Here is a 22,160-nt window from a genome sequence, read left to right on the forward strand (position 1 = left end):
CGCTTAGAATTTTAGATGGGCCGGATTGGCTCTTTTTCGGATGACAGAATGCTTAATGAGGAAAAATATGGAATTCGTCGATTTCTTCGTGTTATTTATTCAATACGTTATTGCATTTCGCGCAATCATTCAATTTTTTTGTAATATAATATCTTTTGTACACAATTTATAAACTAGTTCCAGATAAAAGTTACAAAATTATAAATGTACATAAAATACAGAAAATGAAAATAAGATATAAATTAAAAAAAAAAACGGTGACATAAAAGCGGACCTTGTTGTCTAAAGAACGATGTTATCCAGTCCTTTAATAATAGGTATATATATTTTAATTTTTAAATTCAGATTAGAATTTTAAATAGATACTGGAATTTTAAAAGAATCCTCGCAAAAAACATCGACTACGTAAATATAACTAAACAAATTTAAATATCACTCCAATCAAACATTTTACAAACGACACAAATCATTTCAAAAACGGAATTTCAAATCATAATAATTTATGAGTCGACCGCTAAAATAAACCATGTTATCATACTATTCCGATACAGGGTCGGAGATATTTTATTCCCTTAACGTCATAAATAACTCGACGTTATGATGTTTACGCAAAATGCGACCCGATTCAATCGCTGATCGATCGTGTGCTTTACAACGGGACTAACCCTAAATAATGTTTTTAAGCTTACATATATGACTTATTGTATTTTTAAAGTTAGTAACTTAAATTCAATACAATACGAACTGATGCTGCGTCACAATGCCTCTTTAAATTTTGTTGCGAGCTATTATCCGATATAAATTGCGCTTAAATATTCTCCTTGATTTACTTGATTTGCTTGTATTTTGTTGGTTTACTGAAGCGCCATAATGGCGAGTTACATAAGGTAGATAGTATAACATTATCTAAGGTCATTATCATTTCTAGTCGGTAAGAATATGTATATACATACTCGTAGTTTATTCCAGTTTAAATGGAATGAATAAACAAACAACAATTTTCTAATAGTTGGCTATATTGTGCATTACAAATAATTCTTAACTAATTTGTCGGTATGAATATTACAACACAATTTCACTTAAATACGTATATCTTTAATTTTATTTTCAAAGTTGCGATAACAGTTTCGTCGACGTTTATAAACGGCATTTTTTTCGCAAACTGCAATATTAACAGCGTAAGCCGATTTTTGTCCCAGTGATAATATGACGATAGCTACATAGATCGGTTATGGTTTTATTTTGAAGAGTTTCAAATTAAAGAGGATTCTTGATTGCAATTTACTAAATTGTTACGATTTATAAACGCTATGGCAGAAAAAAAAATACAAATGTAAAACGTACGAACAGACGTTGTCAGCTTATAATGCAATTAAAGAAAAAAAACTGTCATAGGTTGCGAAATTTGTAAAAATCTGTTGAATAAACGGAAAGTTTCGCGTGCGACCCACAAGTCTGTAATATTAATATCATAGATTATTCGAGCTCCCGACCAACGATATCGCGTCCATTCGGCGTCTATTGTTGCTTATTTGACTGTTGTCCTCATGTTATTGGAAAATACTATAGATAATATTATATTTAAACCAGAAGTAATAGCTTCATAATGACAAATAACATTAATTAATTTAAATGAATTAATTGATAACGGATATCATCCAAAACTTTTGAGAAATATTCTATGACTCAGAAATTATGTCTGAAGCACCCAAACTTCGCGCCAAAAGTAAACCGAAGGCGAAGCCAGACGATCGCGCGCTCTTTTTTTGATGTATTTCATATACTTGCAAAATTTCTTGTTGAAGGATCAAACAACGTTAAGCCTAATAATAATACGAACGAGATCGACTCATATCATTTATGTACATGAGCTAAATATTGACTAAAATTAACTTTAACAAATTAAAATCTTAAGAAAACATAAACATGAAAATTATATGGTTCGTACATTACACAATTTTGCTTCGTAATCTACATTAGAAATTACAAAACAAAGTACAAACACACGTTATATCAAACGGTATTATCATTTTATTGTTGTTAATTGAAAACGATGCGTTGTGGAAATCCCCGGCAAATGAAAAGGAAATTACTACGCAATTTTCCATTAAGAAGCTATCATTATGATGTTTTGCATTTAGTACAATGGACGGCGTTTATTGTAACGAATCGGGAATCTATTAGAAATGGTATCAGTTATAAGAAACATTATCTCTATTCAAATTCCCTACCTAAAATTTTAGTTAAGAGAGAGGTAATATTTACTTGGTGGTAGGGCTTTGTGCAAACCCGTCTGGGTGGACCACCCACTCATCAGATATTCTATCGTGAAACAGCAGTACTCAGTATTTTTGAGTTCCGGTTTGAAGGGTAAGTGAGCCAGTGTAACTACAGGCACAAGGGACGTAACATTTTAGTTCCCAAGGTTGGTGGCACATTGTTAATGTGAGGAATGGTTTATATTCTTACAGCGCCATTGTCTATGAACGACGGTGAACACTTACTTAATCAGGTGGCCCATTTGCTCTTCCGCCTACAATTAAACTAAAATTTCAATAAGAGAAATTTATTTCATTAAATTTGATAAAAAAATAGCACTTCTGTTATTGTGTGTTCTATGAGCTCTTCTCTTCTTTTCCTTACTCTGTCTTTTCTATTGCAAGTTGTTTCTTTTATACTATGGAAAATTGTCCAGCTTAGTCCTGGAATTCATTGATATTGCTCGTGAAACCTTTTTTGTGGCAGAAGAAATCTTTTATGATTTGGACACAAAACGTCATTGTTAGTTTTTCACAAATCCGTTGCGCTGTGCATGTTAAACTTTTTAAGAATATATAAATGTTAATATTGTATTACTACTGGTTTTACTTGTAGTGTTTTTTTTTGTTAACTTAATGCAATTAATTACTTAATTAATTCTTTGTGCAAGCCCGACTGAGTAAGAACCACCCAATCATCATATATTCTACCGCTAAGCAGAAATACTTAGTATTGTTGTGTTTATGTTTGAACAGTCCAGTGTAACTACAAGCGCAAAAGACATGACATCTTGGTTAGAGTATATTAGACATGTAAGAAATAAAATTATTTCTCACATCGCCACTGTCTATGGGTGGGGATCACCTACCATCAGGTGGCCCATGTGCCACCTACCTGACATAAATATATTTATTATATGTTTCAGCCAATCAATAAGTTTTTCTTACGTGACCTACTAATCATGGAATTCATATTGGATCTGTGATTACACGGCTTAATTACAATTCAAATCTAAACATGGGTATTCAAATCAGTTTGCCGTTTGAATTGTATTGGTGACTTAAACGGATCTGCACTAGTTGCTAAGAAAACCATAGAATGAAAATGTGAATGTTATAAATTATTACGGGTTCAAACTCTGATAGTGAAATTTCATGTCCTTAATTTTTAAATAAATAAATGAATAAATATTAGACAACATAACATACATTTTGCTGATCCCAATGTAAGTAGCTGAAGCACTTATGTTATGGAAAATCCGAAGTAACGACGGTACCGTAAACACCCAGATCCAAGACAACATAGAAAACTAATGAACTTTTTCTACATCGACTCGGCCGAGAATCGAACCCGGGACCTCGGAGTGGCATACCCATGAAAACCGATGTACACACTTCTCGACCGCGGAGGTTGTCCCTTTTTTGTTTTTAATAAATCTTGTACTGTGTGATTAATGACAAACATTGTGACAAAATTAGCTTATGTTGCATAAAAAACTATCCAACGACGTTTATTAGAGAAACGTAATAAACCTCAATAGTTCAATTACCACTTTTATTATATTGTGTTACCCTAGTACTTAATAATGAAATTAATTTAACTAGATTATAATTCTAATAAAAAGTAAGTTAAATTAGTCGCTTATGAACAAAGCACTCGCCATAATTATACTCTATGTTTGGTACGGTATTATGTACAGTAATATTTAAAATTAACTGCCTAATATTATTAAAATTGTTTTATATGATAAATCTCATGAATATAATTCTAATGAGTTCGTTAAAACTAATTGTTTATAATTATTTGTCTCCATAGCTTTTCTTTCAAATCAGTTGTACGGTATTAGTATTTACGCGGATCGATTGCTATCTTACTTCCAAACAGAATTAGGATTAATTAATACTGCGAGTATACGATTATTATCTCATGATTTGTAATAACAATGATATCTAAACTATAAACAAAACTTTATATTAACAAAAACATTACTATAACTTGAAAATATATAAAAGAAAAAAATGAGTTTCCATAGACCATCTTTTCTCTTATTATTATTATATTAGATATTATAATTAATTTTGTTCTGCTCTTATTATGTTTTTAGTTATAAGTGGAAACTTTACTGGTATATGTGCTAATTTTTATGCTTTAGCTTTATGAATGACTTGTACTGTTTGTTTCCCTAAGGAAACAAACAGTACAAGTCATTCTTAAAATAAAAATAAAATCTCGCCTAACAATGCACAAATTCTGCCTCACATGGAGTACCGATCTTTTAGTTCTGGGTGGAAGCTCTCCAGTATTCAATTATATATATCATTCGCATTATTATCGACGATCAGGCATTTCTGACACGTTTGATCCTTTAGATTTGCGTAGAGATGTTGGATCACTCTGCATTTTCTACGGCATTTTTCAAAGGGAATGTTCCTAAAAACCGTTTGCATTGATCCAACTGCTGAATTTCACCTTTGGAAAATGTGTCAGAGTGCCAAGTTTCATCTGCACTACCTATATGACTGAAAATCCACAACATTGAAATTTCTAAAGCATTTTCTACCTCGCAAAATCATCCTGTGGAGCCAGCTTTCTCCGGCGGTTTTTCGTGGTGAGATGAGCCTCCTGCTCGTTTGCCACCGATAAAATTAAAAAAACCTCAATATTCTGGTAAAGGTGTTTCGTACAATATTTTTATTGCAATCTTATATAATTTAAATAGCCAGTAGTATCTGGTTTAAATTTAACCCACAAGGATAGGTTCAGCAAGACAATAATTAAATAACGTCCAAGAATTAGGAACTATAACGTCAGTTGTTTTGTCTAATTACAAAAACTAAAATCATTGTAAAGACTGATGAATCTAACAAAACAAATTGTTACCTGCATATATAGATCATTCACCGTGGAAATAAACTACGAACGTAAATGCTATCATGACTTAGACGAATAGGAACCAAAATAATAGTTGACATATCAATACTCAGGAGTGAAGATTGAGTTTGAGCAGGATATTAATTACTTCAATTTTTTTTATATATATATATGATCCCAATGTTAGTAGCTAAAGCACTTGTGTTATGGAAAATCAAAAGTAACGACGGTACCAAAACACACAGACCCAAGACAACATAGAAAACTAATGACATTTTTATACATCGACTCGGCCGGGAATCGAACCCTCGGAGTGGCGCACCCATGAAAACACACTACTCGACCACGGAGGTTGTCTAAATTTCTAATCTTCCATGCTAATTAAACGTTAAAAAGTCTGATAGAATTAAAATAACGTCTTCCATAATGACATTTAAATGAATGATGACTTAAGGCTTTTTGTTATTGACAAACTATGGTACTTAAAAGCGCGCCGGCATATCAGTCTTTTTTTAATTTAACTTTCAAACTGACCGACTAGTTCGAAATTTGTTCTTACATACTTAATAACTACAGAAATGAAAGTTTACGAGCAAACTACAACTCAACTCGTTAGGTTTAATTATGATGTTTTCCTAATTGGGTAAAATCTTTCCTGAAACGATTTTAATTAACTACCAAAGTCTAACTTCAACCTCCTTAATACTAATAAAGTACAATATAGCATTATTACCTTGGAACGCCCCCCAAAGTTAACCAATATCATATTTTTATACTTAAATAGCTTTTTTAACTGGCTCCCAAGTTATATGACGCGGTTCGGTGGATATTTATGTTACAGTTATTAACTATAAGGGACGATATTGTTGTACGAAATCGTAGGTATCTTGTTATCTTTTTATTTTTGTAGGGTAACAATTTGTTATTTTGGATGATTACGGTACATGAGAAAAAAAGGAAGTCTTATATTACACTTCTAAAGTACGACACGGAAGAATAATTACTGTTTCTTTCTAGAAAATTCCAGATTAATTCGGTTCTTACTAGTAGTATGCATACTGATCCCATATCTAAAGAGTCGACACAAAATGGCATATAAAATACATACGTATCAATCATAAAAATATAGGGAATAAGAAATATTTACGGTTCAATAGACTCGCAACGAACTTGTTTCTTTACTACTCAATAATTTGTAAATATTTCGATGACGTTTTTTTTTTTTTATGGCATTGGTTGGCGGACGTGCATATGGGCCACCTGATGATAAGTGGTCACCACCGCCCATAGACAAAGGCGCTGTAAGAAATATTAACCATTCCTTACATCACCTATGCGCCACCAACCTTGGGAACTAAGATGTTATGTCCCTTGTGCCTGTGATTACACTGGCTCACTTACCCTTCTAACCGGAACACAACAATACAGTGTACTGTTATTTGGCAGTAGAATATCTGATGAGTGGGTGGTACCTACCCAGACGGGCTTGCACAAAGCCTTACCACCAAGTAATTTTTTTAAGTTTATAAAATCAATAAATAAATAAAAATATAAATTATATTAAAGTTTCACTACAATCAGTACAACTATGTATACGTCATATCGAAAATAATTAACCTTTTTATAATGTAGCAAATGACAAATTTAATCTTATAATACATCATACGAATTTAAATTGTGTTATCTACAGCTTACTACAACCACAGTCCAACTTAAATCCTTTGTCAGAGAGAATTCGAGATACCGACCTTTGACCAAACGGGATTAGAAAGGGACTACATTTATCTCTTAATTTCTCCTATAATTGAATCCATCAACTTTTCTGAAAGTTACCGTTCTAAATTTAAGTAAGATGTATTTAATTTAGTTACCATTGCTCGAAAATGTATTGACTAGTTTTAGATGCATACATATGTTCAGTAACCTTGGAGTATTTATATTAAAGTTTTAGGAGTTTTTATATAATCTGTTTCAGAATTTGCAAAATTCTAATAGTGACCGATCTTAATATATTTTGTCGATGTATTGTAAATACGTTAGATATTTATCTCGCGAGATTGTGAACTGTCGAAAAATTGTCAGCCGTAACATACTGCTTACAATTTAATGCATTACTTTTCGGTAGTTTATAATCTAACTAATTAAAAGTTTATTAAAGTTAAATTATAAAAAAACTCTAACCTAATATCATAAAATATCGAAATTTTTGACGTTTTATATTGATTTAAATCACCGCTCACACTATTTCGGCAGTTCACAATCTCGCGAGATATATATTTCAATCTAACGGTATTTACAATTCTACGGTGATAGATACATTATTAACTTTGACATTAATTAAATATAAAAAAGCCACTTCCAAATGATTTTAAGTCATCTGAATAGTTTATAATTTTAGTATATTGTCTATATTACATTTCATTGATAAAATAGCTACTTGAGTAATTTAAAAAATATAAAATACTAGTTGGCTCATCACAGATGAGTAATTTTAGGATTTTTAACTCATGAAACTTTTTTGCTGTCTATGCAGTGGTGACCACTTACCACCAGGTGGCCGATTTGCCAGCCCATGTTTTATGCTATTAAAAAGAAACAAATAAACGTAAAATATAAGAGGTAACTTTATAATATTAGAACAGCAAAACGATACCCTAGACGATAATTTGATATATTGCCATTGTCTACGTGACATAAAATAATGCAAAGAGCGATCTTATACTTCAGGTAAATGTCAATAATTCTTTGGAATTGCAAGAAATCTTGTATTTCAGTGGGAAAAAATAATAATTGTGAAGCGTTTTTTCCAACAATAGACTGAGACGTGCGTGATACTACACACTTTCGATTGAGTTGATGAGCGAATGTCACATCATTTGAAACCAACACTTACGTAAATAGTGACTATTACAAATTTTGACGACCTCCGTGGTCGAGTAGTGTGTACACCGGTTTTCATGGGTACGCCACTCTGAGGTCCCGGGTTCGATTCCCGGCCGAGTCGATGTAGAAAAAGTTCATTAGTTTTCTATGTTGTCTTGGGTCTGGGTGTTTGTGGTACCGTCGTTACTTCTGATTTCCATAACACAAGTGCTTTAGCTACTTACATTGGAATCAGAGTAATGTATGTGATGTTGTCCAATATTTATTTATTATTTATTATTTACAAATGATCTTTATGGTTCCCGATTTCAATGTCAATATTAGTCAGTTGTAACCGACAATCAGTGCATATTTGTCTAGACAGAAAAGTCGCCCGGGGTGAGCAAGGAGAAAGTGAAGCGGGTGCGATCCCCAGCTGCTATGCTTTCGCTTGGGACGCACAAAATGCTGCATATTACATTTCTTGCGAAAAACTGAGAGTCAATATTTATTTAACGTCTTACTTAAACTGGACCCTTCAAAAGAACCTAATGTTAATTGTGCCTTATGTTGTTCTATTTGATATCCGGTAAGGCCGAGTTTTTGATATTTGAGTTTGTTTGATAGATTTTTAGAAGAGGTTAACACACTTCGAAATTTTAGAACTTCATTGGGAACTAGCAGAAAACGAAACCTAAGAGCGATCCGTATACAGTAATATTTCGTCAATATATCAATGCGGGGTAAAGGATTTTCATCCTATTAAGAAGCTGTTAATGCTACTATGATGCTCGGAAATTGATGTATATTTATGTGGGAAAATACCTGACACCCGATCGATTCGTGATAAATTCAACAGATATTACTTGATTTAACACGGTATGTTTTCAGAGAAAATGGTAATGATCTAGCTGAATTGTGATTGTGATATTTCCAGGAATTTTGTACCACTCAATGGGTCAAAGGAAATATTATATCGCGATAATCTATAAATATTTAAAATGTACCGTTTCTATAAATAAAATATTCTAAAAGATCAAAACGTAAGATGTCGTTACTGAAGTGATAAAGTTTTCTGAAAGTATTGTTTGACTATTATCATATTTTTTTTCTTCTGTTTTGTAAACAGTTTACGTTGCTACTATTACTATTTAACTTTACACTAAATGCTTTGTATGTAATGCAATCAAAAACTTTGCATCAGAATCGCTTCAGTACAATACATATAAAACAGTTAGGTCACAGCACAGCAGTCGGTCACAGCAGATAAACGGAGGCTCCATTTGTCCGTTGTTGTGTGACCGACTCCGGTTAGGAGGAAAACATCAACAACATATGTTCGAATGAATGAAGATACAGACATTGTAGCTTGTAAAGTTCTTGAACAAACATAGTCTCGACTATCTTAGCAGTTAGAAGTAGCTTATAATGCGCACATACTAATTGTGTTATTCGTAACAAATTTTGAAGGGAACGTCAAAATAGATATATGTCAAAGCTACATGGAATATTTCAATTAGTTTCTGTGATTCGACAAAATAGTTCGCATCGCGTTCGGACTGGTATTCATCATACAACTAGCATTGAAATGAGATTTAATTAGTCACGTATTTCGAGCTATTTCTGTTTTGGTACATGCGGCGTCATATACTGATAATATTCAAAAATTGCATCATCAATAGACCATAATTCTATCCGAATGTTACACTAAACAGCATTATTTCTAAATCTCACATAAATTTGTATTTTATTATAACTTTGTAAATTTGCTTCATATGATCGGCTATATCAGCTTGCAGTGTAATTAAGTGCAAGAAGATTTGAATAGTTACAAGTACGAATTGCGCATTGATATGCGGCCTTGAACGCAGCTCACTCCTATTGAGATGGAAAAAATTCTAACGTGTGTTGCATTCGTACCAATTGTCTCGAAGAGATCACGTCCCATTTCATTTAAAGTACTAGTGTTGACAGTCAAGGGTATTCTTATTTCAAAAGAAATATTTTAATAAAAAAAAAATGTTTCATATGTATTTGCATATAAGATGATAGAGATATGTGCTTAATAGTTGTACATTGAAACTAAGTTATATCGAATAATTGGTCTTTAACTAGTTGTAAGCTTATATTTTGAGCATATATTATTTATACTGATAAATTTGTTAAGGCACGCTTGTGTGCAAAAGGTTATTATACAATTAGTGAGTTTATGATTGACAGCATACCTCGGAAATGAAACGATCTGGCTATTTCTTTTCATATTTAATATAATATGTAAATAATAAAATTGACAAAAAAAGACACGCTGAGTTTCTTTCGCCGGTTCTTCTCAGGTCAGAATATTTTCTTTTCCGAAAAGTGGTAGTGGGCTTCCATAATAATAATAAAAGCAAGTGGTTAATACTGCCAACATACCCGATATACTTTAAGGAATATCAATCTTTATATCACCAATCCTCCACTAACTTTGAGAACAAAAATGTTATTGCCAGTTTAATTACAGGCATAATCCCTTATCTCAGTCAAACGAAACACAACAATGCTAGGTGCCGTTTGGCGGCGGAATATGTGTTGAGTGCTTGGTGCCTACCCAGACGGACTTGCACAAAGCCAAACCACCAAGTATATGCATTCGTGTTTTCTTAATTATTTTATTTATGACAGGATGGCTGAAGAAGCTCATGTTTATAATTCATTCAGTGCTATTAGCAACCTCAGCGTACTAGGGTGGTATAAAATGCAAGCAATCATTTGTGAATATTGCCGCGTTAATAGCCGAATCGTGTTGCATATCGATTTATGGAATTAGGACTCCAATTCTCAAACTACATTTCTCGTCATCGAATAATGTATAAAATGAAAATTGATTGTATAGAAAATTTACATATACCGTGCTTATCCACACGTCTTCCCTTGCTATGAAGGGTCCGGGTATTAAAGAAAATGCATTCAATTTAGTTATACTTATATACTATTACTTGGCATAGCTTTGTGCAAGGCCGTTTGGGTAAGTACCATCAGATATTCTACTGGAAACAAACTGTACTGTGAGTGAACCAGTGTAAACGTAAACGGGCACAAGGGATATAACGTCTTAGCTCTCAAGATTGGTGCCGCATTGGCGAAGTAAGGAATGGTTAATATTTTTTACAACGCCATATTTGTCACCACCGCCCATAGACAATAGTCTATGGGCGGTGGTGACAACTTTGGTAGCCTATTGGCTGATCCGTTTACCTATATCATTAAAAAAATGTATTGTGTAAAGTACAAATTGGAAAAATAATAATATTTTCAGAAGAAATAGGTAGTGAATACATTTGCGAAACTTATATTTAATCTTTAAAGTTTTTAATGTTCATGTATTCATATAAGCTTACAAATTTATTTCACTGCATGCAATGTGAATATAGCTTAAAATAACAATATGTTTCCTACGCATAGTGTTACCAGTCTAGTAAGTTGTAATTATGTAATGCACTATACAATTCACGGCATAAGAATTGTTTTAAAAAGAGTCGCTTTGGTACATGCGCCAGTATCAACAATAACGGGGGTAGGGAGATTACAATTATACGAGATGCGTCTATGTAATTACAAAACTTGTACGGTCCTAACTTTTTAATCTGGCTCGTGCTGAATTAAGCACTATAGTGAATTAGATGCGATGTTTTGTGTTATTTTCTATTGTTATAGCTTTTGATCCTATGGGGAGTTTATATATCATACTTTTATATTTAGCGCTCCATTTGTAAATTCACTGTAGCACCCCGGAGATAGAAGTTAGGTGAGAACTCATTCCTGTCGGTTAGCATATATGTCATATGAGCGTAAGGTTAAGCTGAGTACACTTGCGTTGCGTCCAGACTTGCACAAGAATATATCCAGGGCTCCTTAAAATTGGCTGCCGATGTCGAAACGGATTAGGACGACATCGATTTTCTAGTTTTGTTCAGAGTCAAAAATCTTTATTCAATATTTAAAATAAAAATAAATATTGAACAGCATCACATACATTACTCTGATCCCAATGTAAGTACCTAAAGCGCTTGTGTTATGGAAAATCAGAAGTAACGACGGTACCACAAACACCCAGACCTAAGACAACACAGAAAACTAACGAACTTTTTCTACATCGACTCGGCCGGGAATCGAACCCGGGACCTCGGAGTGGCGTACCCATGAAAACCGGTGTACACACTACTCGACCACGGAGGTCGTCAGAGAATATTGAACACTTGCTAATTGATAGTCAAAAATCTACCACCAGTTTGGACATACCCACCTCGGATCTGGAAAGAACTGGTGAAAGAAACTCAACGGATTTTTTTTATATAGTACGTCATATTTTACAATCATTGTTTTCATACAAAAATAATAAACTGATGAGTCTATCGTGAAACTTCGCGTTTATTCAAAAGATTTTTTAGGAATTTCGAAATCTATGACAGGTTTTGTTTTGATTTCATTTCATTGTAAACTGCAAGTCACATCTACATTTGGCGCTAAAGTGATGAAACTTTTTTCAAAGGATATTTTTAATCTTAAATGGTATACATTAGTACAGTGAAAATTGGAGTATGTCGAAAACAATACACCTACTTTAATTTTGGTTACGTTTTTCATTTTTTTTTTATGCAACCGTAGTACCGCTCTCTAACCGGCCAGTAATTTTTTTTCCGTTCTCTAAATTTAATTCTTTGTTAAATCGTAACAATTTAGTAAATTGCAATCAAGAATTCTCTTTAATTTTCTGCACATCTACGACTGGAGCTCTTCAAAGTGAGACTATAACCATTATATGCAACCCATAATTACTGGGACAAAAACCGGGTTACGCTATTAATTTATAAGATATATTTTCGTTCTTTTAAACAGCCTGGAGTCCATCATCTCATTTCCAAGATGTGCAATCAACTAAGAAGTCATTAGTTTTGTAATAATCCTTTAGTACACAAACGCTCTTTAAAGATTTATGTTTAACAATTAGATATTTTGAGAGTTTTCTGGGATCCTGTTGTTCGATGTAACTATATTCAATTTTGTTGAAAATTAAATTTTCTTATCCATTTATTGTAATATGATATCATAATTTATTATTTTATAATATACGACGTGAATAGAAAAATTCTCGAAGATAGATCTACCAGTCGCAGGATATAAGTGTTCGAAATATGAAGTATATTTTTCGAATTTAAATATCTTTTTTTTTTTTTATTATACAACATCTACGGGCTCACAGTTGCCCGTGCCTTTTTTTTACATTTTATTTTTATAAATTGTGGCGTTGTTTTATATTTTTACTAAACATCAGCAGATCTTCGCTGGACTTCGAGCTTGTCGTCTTCTTGGAAGTGAATTTAAGTATCATTATATAACGGGTGCCGAGGACACTCTGACGACAAAATGATAGTGTGACGAATATGACAAACTAGCGAGGACTGGCATTAGCGATATTAATTGTACGTGGTATTTGTATTGTTGGTTGTGAAATTGTCTGAAATACATCAAACACACACAAACACACATAAAAACATACGCATAAACGCACACATGCATCAATTACATTTTCCTGAATATAATTATATTATTACATTATTTTTTAATATAAATAATAGATATTATATACGCCAGTGCCTCAATACCTAGCATGTCCTACTACATAAACTAAATACCCACTAAAAAACCTGCATCAGAGTCCTCTTCTCGCTCCTTTCTTCTGCGACATCACTCTTTCGCGGAGAGAGCGTATTTCCGACCAGCACGTCTCACTACCGAGTATAGAGTTTATGATGCTCGGAACGAGAGGTCTCCGTCCATAATCACTGCCAAGAAGAGCCTCTGGGGCCTCACGTAGCATACAGTCAGGGTGTGTTGTCGCCATGTCCACTGGCGCACCACCGTGGCCGGTGGGTGTATATATAGCAATAAAATAATTTAAAATAATTCGAAGCTTAACAAGAATAAGTTTACCGATCGGTTAAAAAAATGTTTTAGCGTGTTTAATGATACTTTGTGAGTCGACTTTTGCAACTTAGTTTTTCACAGTTCCATTGAAACGACTGAGCTGAAATTTCGTACTCACTTTTAATGTTCGTTACAATACAATTTAGTTTGTTAAATTAAATTTGTTTCGTATTAAAGCATTTGCAAATTAGTACTTTAATCTGAATGAGCCGAGATGGCCCAGTGGTTAGAACGCGTGCATCTTAACCGATGATTTCGGGTTCAAACCCAGGCAGGCACCACTGAAATTTCCTGCCTGTGTGTGTGCTTAATTTATGTTTATAATTCATCTCGTGCTCGGCGGTGAAGGAAAACATCGTGAGGAAACCTGCATGTGTCTAATTTCAACGAAATTCAGCCACATGTGTATTCCGCCAACCCGCATTGGAGCAGCGTGGTGGAATATGCTCCAAACCTTCTCCTCAAAGGGAGAGGAGGCCTTTATCCTAGCAGTGGGACATTTACGGGCTGTTAATGTACTTTAATCTGAAATAGAAATATTTTGTTCTCTTGGATATTTACAAAAGGACGGCTAAACTTTTTACTAAGCGTCGTGTATGACAAAAACCTGTAAGCAACTGACGATTAAAACAACATAGATGTGGAAGTTTATTAATGGCACATTTAGTTCGATGTAAGAGAATGACAGTAATGCTTCCACACAAGCTTACTCGCTGACTTTAGTATTTTTAATTAAGAACTGCAGATCGTGTCTATTCACATATCTATGCGTGTGTATGTGATTACGTAATCAAGCTGGAGTCCATAATGATGGAGGTACGAATCGAAATCAAGATTTTATTACGCAAAAAGGTTTCACTATCTTTCATACTACCTATTATTGTAGTTATTTGTAAATATCATTTACATTTCACATTTTTGACACTGACTATTCATTTCAATGTTTTGACATAACTAGAGTTCATTAACCTATGAATTTATTAAAATATTCGTTGTTGAAATTATAAGAATCAATGCTGTATTCATAGCTACGAGTAACAGGCCTTGCTTCTTATGAGCTTTGTGGAATATTTTACTGATTGCGTGTTTATATATAACAAAATAATATGTCGTGCTGGGACGATATCACTTTCGTGGACGATTTTTTGTGCTTAGAATTAAGAGAAGGATCTATTGTTATAGCTGTTATTGGAATAGTTTATGGGTTAATCGGATTCTTAATGGTCCTGTCATTCATAATCAATTATGAAGAATGGAAGATACTGTATGACAATAAGACAGACGAACTTATTTATTTGATGTCTTTATTTATTATAATATCTGTACTGTTTTTAATAAGTTTATTATTACTTATTGGTGTTTTGAGAGCTCAAGAAATATTGGTTCGGTTGTATTTATGGGGTGCCTTAATTCATCTGTGCTTCGATTGGTTAGTGACGATTTGTTTGTGCTTATATTGTGTGTGTGTGCACAGTTGTTTTGGACAGAACCCTGATGGGACGGTTGTTGGTTTCGTTATATTGACTGTGCTTTATACATTCTTATGGGCTTATTTTATATTAGTTGTTAACGGCTATCGAATGGAATTGTGAGATATTGAATTTGTATTATAGGTTTTTAAGGCACAATAGTGTGATGTTATAGATTACAAATGATGAGTTTTTTTAATATTGTTTTATTTTTTTATACAATATATTTAGTTGATTATGATATGGTTGCTAGTTTTGATACTCTATTGCACCAATACTCAAAACTAAATTTTACTTATGAATTAAACAAAAGTTGCATGAACGCAACAAGCGGCCTTATCGGTAGAACAACGATATCTTCCATTCAACCTTTGAACAAAGGACTGGTTGTAAGTATTCCATGCAATTAAAAATCCTTCAAACTTTGGAATGCACTATCCGCTGATATTCGGCAGTCTACATCCTTGCCCATCTCAATATATTTATATAGCATCTGCCCTTTTCTAAATAATGGATGCATGTATGTATGTATGTATGAAATCCTATACAGTTTATAATTTGGTAGTCTATAATTACATAATATATTTTATGATGTGTGTATTATTGTGGTGTAGTTGTGTGTGTACAACTTTGTTATACTTTAATATAAATATTTTAATGTAAAAGTTATTATCACCTTTCTCATATTTGCATTTACATGTTCTCTTAAGAAAATACTTTCTCTAAAAATTTTCTGAGAGATCGCTATAAATGATAAGACCGCCTTTGCGCGGCATTTGTTGATTGTTGTATTTTTCGTGACTTTTATTTCACCAGTTATGTATATGTCGTACAATAAATTATTTAAATAAATAAATAAATAAAATTATTCTCAAAAGAAACGAACGTTAAAACAAAAAATTATAATTCAATAAGAAAATATATAATCATTAAAAATTAAAACAAATATTTCGCAAAGTTTTATAAACTTAATGATCTAAGAAGGCTTTTGTAAGCGTATATTATTAATATATCGTGGCATAGGACAGCTGAAACAAACTATTATTATTAATATTTTACATTATTAACTATATACTAATGATTTATTGGTGGTACGCTTTGTGTAAGTCTGTGCGTTACCATTCCGTTTTGAAGAGTGAGCAAGCCAGTGTAATTATAGCCACAATGGACAGGAAATCTCATTTCTCAAGTTTATATGGCGCAATGGCGATGTAAGGAATGATTAATATCTAACTGAGCCAATATCTGTGCGCAGTAACCACTTACTACCAGGTACCCCATTTGTTCTTTCTACCTAGGTACAAAAAGGTATAAAAAAAATTAAATATACATTATTTATAATTCGATAGATTTGAATTTATACTATACACGTGTGTTGTAAAAACCCGCTGATTTGCAAACATAATATTTATAGTATAATTGTTAAAAGTACAATGTTACACGGACCACCATTAACGAAAGTTGATTCCTACGTATGGTTTACTATTATTATACCTATATTTTTCATCATCATCATTATCATCATATCAGTCTGTATTAGCCCACTGCTGGACATAGGCCTCCCCCAAGGCGCACCACTGAGCCCGATCTTCGGCCCTTCTCATCCACTTCCTACCTTCCGTATATTACAACTCCACCTTGCCACAAGGCGTCCTATACTTGCCGGTCTCCACTCTAAAACCTTCTTGCACATACGGCTATCGGTTCTTCGACAGATGTTTATCATTATATGATATTTTCATACAATGCAATCAATACTTTTCACGCATAAGATTTATTTTTAATAAATAATAATAATTCAAATATCAGTAATTCCATCAAAAAAAGAAATCGTCCCTCTTTAAAAGTTATGTATATAGAACGTTTGTAATATATCTCTGCCTTAGTAGGTAAATATTGTTAGTATATATGTTGGAGTTGTTTTAAGTACGCCCATATAACAAAAGTTCGATCACGTTAATTTAAAATGAAGATTACGGGTTCTAATCCTGGCAATCACTTGATTTGCCATGTGCTTAAGTTATGTTTATAATAATTCAGAAATTCTTAGAATATCCGCGTCACGTCCAATTTCCTCGGAGCGACGAAACGCCGAGGTGGTTTTAATCGATAGAAGTCCGATATAATCCTCTATCATCGCCAAGATTGAATAAAAAAAGAAAAAAAAATGTGATAGAATAAGCTCCTATTTAAGGGGAGATGAGGTCTACACCCAGCAGTAACCGTGACATATATAATCAGTTACTTTACTTTACTTTACTTAAACATTATATGGATATAAATATTTTATTATTAGAACCTAGTACGTTTGTAAAAATAACCTACATCTCACTTACTGATAAGCGAAACTGACAAGGTTCCAAATAAGACAGCTAGCAAAAAATGCATCGTAAAATGTCCAGTTCGTATGAAGTAAATTCCACCCATCACACCCAAAACAGTATTATACGACGCGATTGTAAGACACAACCACAGACTGATATCGAGGGCAATAGTTTTCTCCTGTAAAGTACAATGCATTAAATTAAATAAATTAAATTGGTCAATGAAGTGAAACGAAATTAATTTTTTATTGAGCCGTATTACAGCTACAGTTAAATAATAAAGTCATTAAAAACATACATAGACATACGCATTTAAGTTTTGAATATGATTAATATTATATCTGAAAACTTGTATGTAAAAACGGCTGGACTGATTTGGATGAAATTTGGAGCTTAATTTTAGCTTATACTCTGGGTAGGTGAAGCCGTTGATAGAAGCAAGTAGATAAATAAAATTTATGTGACACATTCATAACACGGGATCAGCAAACTGACAACACAGACCACAGTTAAGTAGAGCATTCCCTTTACTTATATATTCAACATATGTAAATTCAACCAGACACATATACGACTTTTTACGTGCATAAGTCTTGCAGTTGTTATATGGTTACCACAGATTTAGAAAAAGCTAGATACGGCATGTTTATTAGATAGTAAGGAAACCGTGTCATTTTTTTTATATCAGTCATCAGTCACAGTCAGATATCACCCCAGCCATACGTGAAAATCATAATAAATTAATTACAACTATTTGAGCCACAAAATTACTAATTAATGGTAAGTACTCCATGGACTCAATTTACTACCTAGAGGAGTTTTCACAGCTTATAACAGCACAATTACACGAACACAATATACTTGTTGGTAAGGCTTTGTGCTCTCCCGTTTGGATAGGTACCACCTACACGTCATATATTCTAACGCCAAACGGCACTTCCCAGTATTGTTGTGTTCCGGTTTGAAGGGTGAATGAGCCAGTTTAACTACAGAAAAAAGAGAGATAACATCTCAGTTCCCAAGGTTGGTGGCACATGTGCGATGTAAGAAATCGTTAATATTTCTTACAGTGCCATTATCTATGGGCGGTGGTGACCACTCACAATCAGGAGGCAAATTTGCACACCCGCCTACCTTTATAAAAAAAACACAAATTAAAATAGTATCGCATCAAATTCGATTATCGACGGACGGCTTGTGGTATCAAGCCTACTCTAAATCTGTGTTGATGACCTCCTCAATACTTACTTCTAATGCACCCAAGAATAACAAAATTCCATTCAGTATGATGAACGGTATTATCGCCAAGATCATTATTTGTATAACATTAGCGATATTACCCTTGCTGTTTGCGTGTACTAAGAAATAAAGAATGATATAACATATCACTGATACCTGTAAAATAATATTATTTAAAAGTAACATAAAGGTTACACCCTGTATTTGTCTCACTAGTGGGCTAAGGTCTCTTCTCCTATTGAGAAGGTTTGGAGCGAATTTCCACGTTCCAAAGCTGGTTACACATGTGACAGAATTGCATTTAAATTAGACTTCAACACCGAGCACGAGATGAATTATAAACAAATTAAGTACACGGAAATTCAGTGCTACTTGCTTGGGTTTGAACACAATTATCGGTTAAGACACATCCCTTGTAAACACTAGGCCATCTCGGCAAATCATATTATTCAAGCTTGTATCAATAGTTTTATCGCACACATACAAACAAAGGCTTGGCTTCGAGCAAAGCCGCCTGGGTAAGTAGGTATAATTGATTTATTTCATATTCTATCAAACATCATAACTTAGTATTTCGGTTAATGAATAATTGTAATTACAGGCACGAGGAACATAACACTTTAGATCCCAATGCTGTATGGCATTAGCGATTTACGGAATTGTTAATATTTCTTACAGCGCTAATGTCTGTGATCACGCCACGCACGTCCGCCTACCGACTTTATATTAAAAACTCTTAATTATATATCTATTCCGTTATTTTTTTAAAGATTAAATTCATCATATTCATAATTATCACATAATACTTTATTCTAAGTAGGCTTTTATATATTTTCTAAAATAAAAGGAAATTTAAAGCTAATACTAGGACGGGATGTAAATTGTTCCAAAAAGGACTGTTAATGAACTACGTAGTTACTCTATTGGAGTTTGGACTAATTAAATTATATAGGTATATTAGGTAACTTGGATGGAATCATATTTTCTCCTTGACATGACTTGAGATTATGATGTCAACGGCACACTTCATACCAAACTTTGCTTACGATGTTACCTCCCCTGTGCCTTAAATTATACTAGGTCACTTAACAAAGTCACGAACACGCTAATGTTACAAGTTGGGTAACAGCCTCTTCTCTAATTAAGAAAAATGGTTTTGGAGGTGAATTCGTAATGCGCTCTTGTAAACCTAGAAATATTAATCAAGTAATTTTGGAAACAAACGTATGTCTCATAATAAACATGACATACTTATGACAGATTTAAACAATCACCTCATCTTAGCCCGTAAGTATCGTAACAAACGACTAAAGTACGATTCTAATTAAATACCACATCGAATCGCGTTGCATCGGGTTTATACGTGGTAATGTCAATAATGTTCGCTATTCATATCTATACATATAATAAAATTGGAGTGTCTGTTTATAATTTTAAACAACAAGTTTTTACTAAATGCATATTTATGTACATACGTATGTATATACACGGTACATATACCAAAATAACATTTTTTACAATTTTTGTCTGTCTGTCTGTCTGTTTGTTCCGGCTAATCTCTGGAACGGCTGAACCAATTTCGACGGGACTTTCACTGGCAGATAGCGGATGTAATAAGGAGTAAATTAGGCTTTTATTTTAGAATTATATATAGAATAAAAATAAAGTCACGCTACAATATCCAAATAACTTAAATTCAAACAACGCGCACGAAGTCGCGGGCACAGCTAGTAGAATGTAAGTAAGTAATATGATATGTTTGATAGTTATATTGACAATCATAACGGTATCAAATTTTTGAGCTTTATCAAGATATATAATATTAGGTACGAAATATTTTTTATGAGTTAAGAAAACAGACCACCTTATAATGGATTACATTGTATATAAATGTTTAGACGATACGTAAATTCCGTATTTGGATAAAGGAACGCATTTGGCAGGAAATAGTATGCACTGCATGCGAATGTTCCTACGAGTTTGCGCGATCCATGGCTGCATGCAATGCGTTTTACGTGAGATATACTTAATCACACACCACGTCCAAAAGTGAGATGAAAGGGTTCCTCTCTAAAGGGATGTCTCTCTAAGGGGTTAGTTACGCTCTAGAAAGGTATTCCCTCAAAAGCCAATCATCAAGAATTTCTTAAGAGGAATATCTGCGCGATTTTTTCATGCAGCGTACAAACTATACCAATTTCTAACAAATTACAGTAGTTCAAGTTAACTTTGAAATATTATATTATGGCATACTTGATGTAATGTTGGTGCTTGTCAATGTTTGAATACAAAACATTTCTAACAAATTTCATTAATTTTGAGTTATAATTCTTACTAATTTTAGCCATCCTATACATATCACGGCGTCTCGTAAAGCTCTTCGTCTGAATACTATCGCATCTTGGTCCAATGTCCTTAAATCGGCAGTCACTATCATAATTTCTTAACGAACCTTTACCAAAAATGTAAACGTATATATTTTCTGGCGAGGTTCTTATTGAGTTGTGCCTGAAATATTCTGCTAATTTCATGTATTATTGTTAATGCACTGTGTATTTAAGAGAACAAAAATATGTATTAAGTTTTAGTTAAAATTTGACATTCCATTGTTGTCGGATTGTCACTTGTCAAGTCTCATTTGAGTAATGACATAGATTCTGATAAAATAAGCACTTTTATATATTAAAAGTATTAATTTAGTTTTATTAGCGAAATGAAGTCAATGATGTTTAATATTAATATAGAAAATATATCTAATGTGAGTAATATTTGCTGCATTTTGAGACTAATCAATAAATTCCCTAAGTACAAAATAATGTATATAATGATGGTTAAGACCCCACCACCGTACCACAGCATTGGCCCATATCATAGGGCTGCGTTTATATTAGTATTAGATAAATAAAAAACTCACATTGTGTTTGTTAAGTCAAATCCGACGTCGCTTGAGCCAGTAATTATATGCGCTGTCTCTCTCTTTTATACCGGATCATACAGAGAGAGCATATCTTACAAGATAAAAATTTAACCACATTTTTTTCTCCGTGTTTGATCCACCAACAACTTTACGTTACTTAATTACACAAAGTAATACAAAAAAAAACACAATCAAAAATGCAATACCATTTAAAGCTAAACTAAGCATGCATCATTTTAATATTAGACAGAG

The 22,160-nt window shown here is 33.1% G+C and overlaps 1 protein-coding gene across 1 annotated transcript; it reads right to left on the reverse strand.

Moving 5' to 3' along the window:
- Positions 1 to 16,388: 16,388 nt before the first annotated feature.
- Positions 16,389 to 21,499, reverse strand: LOC125069011. Its single transcript, XM_047678413.1, has 4 exons — positions 21,327 to 21,499; positions 19,001 to 19,147; positions 17,765 to 17,930; positions 16,389 to 16,456 (listed from the first exon to the last, which is right to left on the reverse strand). The coding sequence occupies exons 1-4, from the start codon at positions 21,426 to 21,428 to the stop codon at positions 16,389 to 16,391; spliced, it is 483 nt and encodes a 160-aa protein (XP_047534369.1). The 5' UTR covers positions 21,429 to 21,499.
- Between the last annotated feature and the right edge of the window lie 661 nt (positions 21,500 to 22,160).

This window comes from Vanessa atalanta, chromosome 14 (assembly GCF_905147765.1).
Source record: "Vanessa atalanta chromosome 14, ilVanAtal1.2, whole genome shotgun sequence".
Classification (NCBI taxonomy): domain Eukaryota; kingdom Metazoa; phylum Arthropoda; class Insecta; order Lepidoptera; family Nymphalidae; genus Vanessa; species Vanessa atalanta.

Bases quoted from the DNA above. Each gene is read 5' to 3' on its own strand.
- LOC125069011 (XM_047678413.1), bottom strand. From the start codon at position 21,428: ATGATAGTGACTGCCGATTTAAGGACATTGGACCAAGATGCGATAGTA. The intron at 19,148-21,326 runs GTAAGAATTATA...ATTATTTTACAG, and splicing joins GTATAGGATGGCTAAAATTA to GTATCAGTGATATGTTATAT. The intron at 16,457-17,764 runs GTAAGTGAGATG...AGTTTGTTTCAG, and splicing joins CTTGTCAGTTTCGCTTATCA to CTGTCCTATGCCACGATATA.